The 10,462-nt window shown below is 36.8% G+C and overlaps 1 protein-coding gene across 1 annotated transcript; it reads left to right on the forward strand.

Annotated features, from left to right (window-relative positions):
• The first annotated feature begins 9,129 nt into the window (after positions 1 to 9,129).
• Positions 9,130 to 9,600, forward strand: LOC145010059 (secreted RxLR effector protein 161-like). The gene has a single exon (XM_078968649.1). It carries the CDS (start codon positions 9,130 to 9,132, stop codon positions 9,598 to 9,600), a length of 471 nt encoding a protein of 156 aa, XP_078824775.1.
• The last annotated feature ends 862 nt before the right edge of the window (positions 9,601 to 10,462 follow it).

The raw sequence follows: 10,462 nt of genomic DNA on the forward strand, positions 1-10,462 counted from the left end.
AGCAGAAGGCTTCCTTTTTCTTTTCACCTTAAACTGAAACTACTAAACTCCAAATACTTGTGTTGCAACTCTCCTAGACCTCAACATTGAATTTAATAGTCGAACTTTCTTTGCACATTTACCTTAAGGGTCGGTTCTCCCCCACTTAGTTTCAACCCATAATATGTTGCTACTCATAACTAATTAAATCCAAACTATCTCTCATTATATGTATTTTAGCTCCCTTTGGCTTTAAAGAAACTCTTGGTGTTCATATCCACTGACCTTCGATAATCCCATCATAGCATCACTACTTGTGACTACCGTAAATGGACTTCGTACATATCAGGAGAAAAACATGATAAGATAATAATAAGGATAACGTTATACATAAACTCTCTAATGCACACACATGTCAACTTGGTATCAGTGGGAATTCTAATCTTGTCGAACTACTAGAAACAATGACGGTTATTGAATCCACTCTAATCTTCATGTTTCTCTGGGACAATCACCTAGTCACGTTTCGACTATCCTTCTTATGATGATCCTCTTGAACACCTCTAAAACACTTGAGCTCAAATGCATGAAAGATGCTCATATGTGCCTTTCTATACCAACTATAATGGTCACAACTTCCTAAATATCCTAAGTGAGAGTCGATATGTATAGAACTATTTGCCAATTATTGTACATTAACCTACACATGTTCCTTCATACTCCAATGGACGTTCCGTCCTAACTATCGAACCATGAACTCAACTTCTAATAGACAAACTGTATGGTAACACCTTATCATTTGATGAGTCAAACACTCTATAATATTTGTCAGTGTCAGCTTATACAACATCAACAACGCCAGCGTATCAAGCTTATCATCGCTTGCGTATAGATTACTTATTCTATGTAATCTTTGTATATTAGGTAATGATAAAGTTAAGAATAGAATATATCACAAATTTGATATCTTTGTGATAAGATCAGTTGTTAGTATAGATTAGAGGCAATCCATTCAATCAAGGGTTATACTTGTATATATTAGTATATAATCTACATTAGGGTAAACCCTAATGTAGAGTTCATCTTGGTGACCGTCTTTGTGACAACCCTACTTCTTGGTGAAAGAAAAAATTGGAGAACTCCCTGTGTTGTTTAATTTTTGTTGTTTATTTTTCTTAGACAAGCTTACGTTTGTTCTGAATACTTAAAGTGTATATGATCGATACAAACCTTCAATTGGTATTAGAACATGTTTTTGATACACTCAATTAATGATGTCGGCCTCCCTCACTCCAAAATCAACTGTCTGCAACATGATCCCTTTGTTTAATAAACAAAAATTCTCAACTTGGAAATCGATGGCCATGGAAGCTCTTGAGTTCATGGACTTTGACATGTTCGATGTTATGTATAAAGGTCCTATCGACGCTATGTATAAATCAACCAATGGCGGTGCATTTTGTAGTAAGTTAAAAGGGTAATCTATTCCCATATACAACAATGAAAAGAAAAGGTTGTTGAATATTCATGTAAAGGCAAGAACTGCTATTGGAAGGTCACATACTTTTGTTGTCTATTGTTTCGTTAAAAAAATACTCAAACACTCAACAAATGATGATCAGTTTATCATCAGCTTTTGAATAGGAAAACTCCTTAGATGATGAAGGTATGTGTCTCATGGGTAAGATTATTGAATCACACGCTGGCGATTCACATGACAACATTTGAACCCTTGATGTTGATCTTTCTCACGCCAATAAGGATCTTAAGTCAGAATGGGACGATACCTTAGCGTATCAGGTAAAGAATCTTGTTGAATTTTCTTCTATTGATCATATTAAAAAGGATGACACAATCAATCTCTTACCTTTCGATTACTTTGTCATAAATAAACAAAAAAAATGCTCTTAATATTGAGTTAAGTAAACTCAAGGAAAAACGCTTTTTTCTCGAAAAATCTTTTTCTGCATTATAAAGGGAAAAACATGTATCTCGCTGACCAATAATTTTCTTCAAACTAAAAATGAAAAGGTTGTTGATCATGCTAAAAGAATTCAATTTATTTTTAAAAACTTTGCATTTTCTTAATTTAATGTCACAAGAATTATCAATTCTCAGATTAAAGATCAGCGTGAGCAAATTCTTGGAGGTGATATATAACATGTTGTTTCCTTAATCAAAGTTGTTGAGACTAAACAAACCATCTACAAAGATGAATGTTGAAAAGAAGATTTTAAGTCTAGACTCGTGAGTTCTTATTTTATAAATCAAAATTTAATTGTTACTCACTGCTCTATAGATTCTAATGACATTACTAAATGTGTTTCTAAATTATCTTCTCTTAATCCTTCTCACCAACCCTCTCATCGTGAGTATGTTCTTCACTTGACTATGATTTTACTAAAGTTTTCTGTATGTAACTGTGAAGTTCATTCCGTGAACAAAAATCTTAGCATGTTTCCTCAGTGCTCAGTTAGGAAATCTGAAGTTGGAGATCAATCAAAGTCCTCAACTTCTAATGAATCTTCTAAGCATCATAAGCCTCATGACAAAGTAATATATTTAAGCACACAATCATTTACATTCCTTGTTCCATAACTAAATCAAGAACTCTTAAATCAAAAAATCAAAAAAATCAAAGTTCTTCAAACTCAGTAGTTGAGAAGAAATCAAAATCTAATGTTAATGTTGAGTCTATGGTGTTGCGTCATGGACTCAGTCCATAACCTAGTTTGATTGTCGGTATTGGGCCTGTCCAGCCGTGCATAATTTTGTATTAGGGTTTAGTATATAAGCTACATGCATGCAGACTTAGAGATTATCGCTTTCATTGTTTTTATTTCATATCTTCTGTAAACCCTAGCTCGCCTCTACAGCGGAAGTTCTTCATCGAGCTCTGCTGAGGCGTGACTCAGTTTTGATTCATAAGCATAAGTTTGATTCTGTTTTGTGCTCTTTCTCATACTCATCTTAAATTGTTTGATTACTTTTATCGTACTTGTGAAAGATCTAATCGATCTAAGAGTTTTTGAACTCATCAATTGGTATCAGAGCAGGAGACTGTGTAATCCATACACACCTCTTCTGTCGAAGAAGTTCATAGGGTTTTAATTACACATTGATTGATATTTATTGAGTCGTCACTCTTTATTGACGTATCTTATTAATTGTTAATCTAACCCTAACGAAATATTACTAGTCTGATCTTTTATAGGTTATCGATCAAAAGTATTTAAAATGTCCATGGACGATTCACAAACCAATCTGATCAATATTTCCAACAGCATAGGGTCTACAAAAAGAATACCAATCTTGTATACCAAGACTATGAAGTTTGGACGCATCACTTTGAAGACTATGTGATTGGATCGGAGGACAATGGATATCTAATCTGGGAAGCAATCACTTCAGGCCCATTTGCTCACTTAAGCACATCAAAGATTGTTAAAACACAGAAAGAATACAATCAGCTTGTTAATGACGTCAAAGACATTCCTCAAGATGAAAAAGAGAAGTTTCAGTGCAACATCAAAGCTCTACGGATGATAAGGTTTACACTACAATCGGATACGTTTCGTTTACTGAGTTCTTGTGCTGCAACTATGGAGATTTGGGATAGATTGAAGGAATTATATTCCACAAATGAAGATCTGGAACACTCTATCCAAACTCTGTTGTTATATGAGTTTGGTGACTTTAAGCAAAAGCCTGAAGAAAAACTTGCTCAAACTTTCGATCGCTTCAATCATCTTTTGAGTAAGATGATAAAGCATGGAATTGAAAGAAAGGTAATTGAATAAAAGGTCACTTGCATGAACGGCCTCAAATCTGAATGGATGGTTGTTGTGTCAACAGTAAAGTCTCATGAACAGTTCAAGTCTTACTCTTTGGCAAAACTGGAAGGCTATTTTAAAATCCCATGAGAATGCTTTATCAAAAGAAACGAACGTAGTCTCGGGTCTGGATTCTTTAGCTCTTGTCTCAGGTAAAGAGTTTGGTTGAAGAAGAAGAGGAATCAGATCTTGTTGATTTTGATCTAACCGGCAATGAATACGCCATGATGGTGTGAAATCCCAAAAAATTCATTAAGAAGAAACTTCCAGCCAACAAGAACCGAAACTAGCAGGGAAGTTATAGCACCGAAAGGATCAAGGAGGAACCGAAGATGGGGTCAAAGTCAGAAGAGTCAAAGAAGGAAGCTAAAGTTGGAAGAGACTCAGGATTCGACTGTCATTACTGTGGAGGCAAAAATCATTTTGCTAAAGATTGTATGCTGAGAAAGAAAAAAGAAAAGACAAACGAAGAAGATGAAGAAGTGAGCCTCCTAAGAAGATTGGAGGAAAGAAAGAAAAGAAAGTTTGTTGTTAATAACTCTACCATGAATGTTTTGATTGTGCAGGGTACAAATAACAGTGATGAATTCGGTGGTGTGGAGGTCTGGTCCATAGACTCTGAGGATGATGAAATAAGGAAGCCTACTCACGGAAAAGCTATGCTGGAAAAAGCAGAACATGCAATGGGAAGATGTTTTGTAGTGACCGAGGGTGTGTCCCAAATGAAAGGATACAAAACTGATGGGGAAGTTGAAGAAGAAAGAGAGCAAGAGGATAGATGTTTTTCTACCAAGCGTGTTAGCGTTCAGATCAACGAATGTGATGAGTTCATCAAAGAGGGACAATATATTCTTGCTTCTCTAAAAATACCTACTAATAACTATGAAAAGGAATTAAATAATTTAAAGTCAAAATTCTCTAGCATAAGTAGCAGTCTCACCCAACCCCGTGTCACAAACTTTAACCTAACTGATCAAATCAACAGGATTTCTTCAAAGAGTGAGGAATGAAGAATGTGGATCGAGCAGAAGGAAAAGGAGTTAATTAGATCTAAAGATGATTCTATTTATTTGTAGAGAGACAATCTTAAACTTCTTAAACAGAGAAATGTTTTTTGTTTAATTGGTAAGAGACTCTATTTTAACATCACTCAGTTGCATCTTGTTTGTGAAATAGGGAAGAATATATATCGTATGATTTTTCCTTTCCTTAAATTAAAGGAGGATGAAATTGATGCTGAAGCCTGCAACTGTGAAAGTGTTGTATCTTCTGACGAAGTGTCCCCAACATACAAAATAGGTCCGGACAAAATTGAATCTTACATAAAGTCCAAGGACATCAAGGACATGCTCAAAAATCTGTTAGATGAAAATGATATGAGTGAAAATACATCTGAACTTAATGAGGATGATGACATGAGTGAAATTTCTGTAGAAGATTTTGTAGATTGTTCTGAATTAGCCAAAAACGAACCCAAGTCCCATATGAACTTAATTTCTGAAAACTCTGTTGAGTTTTCTCGTTCCTTTACTGACAAGTCCAAAGTTCTCAAAGCTAAACCTGTTGTGTACCTAAAGGTTCAAACCACTCCAAACCAAGTCTACACAGTGTCGGGAGTCACTCCACAACAAATTACAGAGTTAACTGCCATGGTAGAAGAAGATAATGCTGGTGGATGTGATGAATTCTTCTGGTCGACCCCAATAGACAACGCAGGCGAGATGAAGGGTCTTTCTCAGAAAACCTCATGGAGGGTAAAAGGTAGATACATACCTGAACCTGTAAATGAGCCTACAAAGTATGATGTGCCAAGCACAAGCGGAACTAAAACTCCTTTGAATGAACCTATGCAAACCACTAGTGATACTTCTTCAGCAAAAAGTGCATGCTGTGCACATGCTTCAAAACAAAAGGCCAACATTCACAGAAATCCAAAATAGGTGGCTGATCGTAAACATCAAAGAAATATGAGATACATGAAGAATCTCTCAGAGAGAAAACAGTTTTGGAATTCTCAAAATCCTGATTTTGTAAGGATTGAAAGGAAGCAAAAATCACAGGAAGAATGAAGTAACCGAACGGATGGGTTCGGTCCCTCAACTGACAGGAACCAAAAGGATGGTTTTGGTCCTTTGACCAATAGGAACTGAAAGGGTGGATTCGTTTCAACGACTGAAAACAACCGAAAGGGCAGTCTCGGTCCATCATCCATCTACAACCGAAAGAGCGGTTTCGGTCTGTCATCCTACAACAACCGAAAGGAGAGTTTCGGTCCCTCATCCAATGGTAAACGAAATTTCAATTTCGGTCTTCCTGCCTGCAAGTCTGATGAAAAAACCCAAGAATCTAATGTCTCTTCTAAATCTAATTCTCTAAATTCTAGTTCCTCAGCTAAAAACCCTAGTCCTACTAAATCAACTAAAATTAGAGTTTTCACTATTAAAAGAAAAGATGAAACAACTTTGATTAAACGTACATATATGGTTGATATTTCTCTTACTATTCCCTGTCTTGTAAAAGGCTCACAAGGACCCAAGAAACTTTGGGTTCCTAAATCTGCTTAATATTTTGCAGGTTATTCGTGACGAGCAGTTTGATGAAGAAGGGTACATCGATAGTGGCTGCTCGCATCACATGATAGGAAGGAAGGAGGAACTGAGAAAGTTTCATTCTCTTAATGATGGTGGTATTGTAAGATATGGCAAAAACTCTTTTGGAATAATCAAAGGCTATGGAATGATCACTAATTGCGAGTTCTCCATAAGGAAGGTTGCATATGTTGATGGGCTCCAACACAATCTCATCAGCGTATCACAGCTGGTGGTTGGTACCAGATTAAAAGTATCATTCGATGATGAAGGCTCAGAAATTGTCGAAAAGAGCTCAAACAACATTCTGTTGAAATCAAAGCGAAAACGGGAAATGTATCTTTTGACCCTCAATCCTATAAGTGGTAAACCAGCAGTATGCTTACTCACAAAGGCTCACTCCGATGAAAGCTGGTTATGGCATAGGAGACTTTCTCATCTGAACTTCAAGGACATCAACAAGTTGGTCTTAGGTGATCACGTTCGAGGTCTACCATTTCTAAAATTTGATAAAGAACATCTCTATGCAGCATGTGAAATGGGAAAGCAGAGTCGGAAGAGTCATCCTTCTATTATCAATACTAAGGTGATAGAACCACTAGAATTATTGCACATTGATCTATGTGGTCCTTCGTCCATCGAAAGCATTAGGGGGAAAAAATACATTATAGTAATTGTGGACAATTTCTCGAGGATTACATTGATTTTCTTTCTCAAGCAAAATTTTGGAGCTACTCCAAAGCTCATGCTCTTCATTAAACAAATCGAGACGCAACTAAGAAAGGTAGTCCGTAATATAAGTAGTGATAATAGCATGGAATTCAAGAACAAATACTTTGAAGGTCTTTTTGTTGAAAAAGGGACGACTTACAATTTCTTAGCTCCTTATACTCCGCAGCAAAATGGCATTGTTGAAAGGAGAAATTGGTCACTATGTGAAGCTACTCATACCATGTTATGCTTCGTGTCCTTACCATTGTATTTCTGGGCTGATGCAATCGCGGCTGCATGTTATACTCAGAATCGATCATACTTGAATAAACGATTCTCAATTACTCCTTACGAGATCCTGAACAATTGAAAACTAAACATGAAATTCTTTCATGTGTTCGGTTCAAGATGTTTCATTTTCAACTCCAAAGAGAATCGAAACAAGTTTGATGTCAAGGAAGATGAAGTAATTTTCTTAAGCTACTCCTTGAACTCCAAGGCGTATAGAGTTCTCAATAAACGATCGAAGAAAATTGAAGAAACATACTATGTCACTTTTGACGATAGTTATGTTAAGAAGTTGAAACCAACAGAAGATGCATCACATGACATATTTTCAAAGAATGGTCAGGTTACTATCTCCATCTCGAATCTTTTCGACCAATTCATGGTCTTGTTTGATGAGCCTCAAAAGGCGATTAACTCTGAATCAACTGCAAAAGACAACAAAGTTGATAATCTGAAAGAGGTTATAGACGATGCTGCTAAGAAGATGGCTGAAAATCAATCTAAAGACACCAAAGGCACAAACACAACCGAACCTTCTGGTGACCATCCTACTGTCCAGGGGGAGGGTTCCTCTACTCCTCATGATCAAGGTCCTTCATTCTAGGGGAAGAACTCATCACCAAATTCATCAAGCTCTACTGAAATTCCAGTCAATGAAGAAGATACAAATGCTAGTCCTGAACAGGGCTTATTCTTCGAGGGGGAGAACACCAATGTTGGTGATGATGACACAATGTCTGAACTAAGGGAAGGAATTAATGCTGAACTGGATCCTATTTATGATCCAAAGTTTCCTCCACCTTTCAAATGGACCAAAGATCATCCGCAAACTCAAATTATTGGGGAATCATCAGAAAAAGTGTTAACTCGCTCTCAAATCAAAGCGAAACAGACTTTACTTTTGTCAAAAGTAGAATTATGCATGTTCAATTCATTCGTTTCTAAAATTGAACCAAAGACTGTCAACTCAACTCTTGATCATTCAGACTGGTTTCAAACCATGCAGGATGAGTTAAATGAGTTTGAGCGAAACAAGGCATGGCGTCTTATTCCAACTCCTAAGGATGCTTCGGTTGTCGGTCTCAAATGGGTATTCAGAAACAAGATGGACAAAGAAGGGGAATGTCATTCGTAACAAAGTGAGGCTGGTCGTCAAAGGATATTGTCAGGAAGAGGGAATCGATTATGAAGAAACCTTCGCTCCAGTGGTAAGATTAGAATTTGTTCGTATATTTCTTGTGTACGCTGCTCACAAGAACTTTGAAGTCTATCAAATGGACGTCAAATGTGCTTTCCTCAACGGTGAATTTGAAGAAACCGTATATGTTGAGCAACCGCCGGGCTTCGTGAACGAGAAGTATACTGATCACTATTATATTCTTGACAAAGCTGTATATGGTCTTAAACAGGCTCCCAGAGCATGGTATGAAACTCTCACTCGTTTCTTAAAATTGTCTAAATTGAAACAAGGTTCGGTTGAACCAACCTTCTTTTGTAAGCGAGAAGGTAACCACCTTATGATAGTCCAAATTTACATTGATGACATCATCTTTGGCTCCATGAATCCTAGCTTAACAGCTGAATTCAGAAAGTTGATGGAAACTAAATTTGAGATGAGCTCAATGGGTCCAATTAACTTTTTTCTTGGATTAAACATTAGACAGGGACCCGAAGGCATTTCTATTAATCAGGAAGCATATACCAAGGCTTTGATAACCAATTTTGGAATGATGGGAGACTCCAAAGTGAAAGTGCCTATGGCTTTTGGTACTAAAGTCACACCATCATTGGAGAAACCAGCAACTGATGTAACACTTTATCGACAGATGATTGGATCTCTGATGTATCTCACAGCCATTAGACCTGACATAATGTATTCTGTTTGTTACTGTGCACGATTTCAAGCCAATCCACGAGAACCTCATCTTCAAGCCGTGAAGAACATCCTTCGCTATCTGAAGCGAACCTCCTCTCTCGGCTTATGGTATCCAACCAACTTAGGATTCTTCGTTCAAGCATTTTCAGATGTAGATCTAGGTGGTTGTGGATTGGATTGTAAAAACACCACAAGAGGATATCAGTTTCTTGATGGTAAATTAGTCAGTTGGCAATCGAAGAAACAAACCTGTGTTTCGCTATCCACTGCAGAAGCAGAATATATTGTTGCAGCATCATGTACATCTCAGATCGTATGGATATAAAGTCAACTCCGGGATTACAGGTTAAACATGAAGAAAATCCCACTATATTGTGACTCTGAAAGTGCAATTAGGATTTGTCACAACCCAGTGCAACACTCCAAGACCAAGCATATAGCAGTGAGATATCACTTCATTAAGGATCACGTTGATGATGGTAATGTAGAAATTCACTTCATCAGAATGCCTGATCAATTGGCAGACATATTCACGAAGGCCTTACTTGAAGCAAGCTTCAATAAGATCCTACAAGGCCTAGGAATGATGCAAGTCGAGTCTATACCGAAATTGCCTTCTCTCTCATAGAGGTAACAAGCGAAATAGAGCGAACCGAAATGAACTGAACGTTTGGTCTATTTCGGGTGAAGTTGGTCCATGAACCGAAATGAACCTAGCATTCGGTATATTTCGGGTTCGGTCTTTCTAAACTCATACGTTTTTTTTTTTGGCATTTCAATTGTTCTCTTATGTACATCTTTTCTTTACTTCTTTTCCACTTATAAAATTCCAAAAATATTTTCTTTTTATAAAAATTCTTAAGAAATCCAAAAGTATTTTTCTCTTTCGTTCAATTGGTCTACTCTCACAAAATTGAAAATTATATATTTTTTTTGTTTAAATATGGCTCTTGATGGCAATGCTAAGGCAAGTAAATGGTTTTTCTAGTTAGGAGTCCCTAGAAGCATGATGTTGTATCTCGACTAAAGCCTCGACAGATTTTGAGTGAAGCCTTAATAACATGTTATATACTCATCATGTTTTCCCAATCCAGGCTATCTGATTCACTCTAATCATGAGCTACCTTACTTTGCTCATATTGAGTTTTGAGTTTCTTCTTGGTCCTTCTTTTATTTAATGCAGAGGT

Source organism: Lactuca saligna, chromosome 8 (assembly GCF_052625555.1).
Source record: "Lactuca saligna cultivar CGN05327 chromosome 8, ASM5262555v1, whole genome shotgun sequence".
NCBI lineage: Eukaryota > Viridiplantae > Streptophyta > Magnoliopsida > Asterales > Asteraceae > Lactuca > Lactuca saligna.

Excerpts from the sequence above, each read along its gene's own strand:
- LOC145010059 (XM_078968649.1), top strand. The coding sequence starts at position 9,130 with ATGGGAGACTCCAAAGTGAAAGTGCCTATGGCTTTTGGTACTAAAGTC.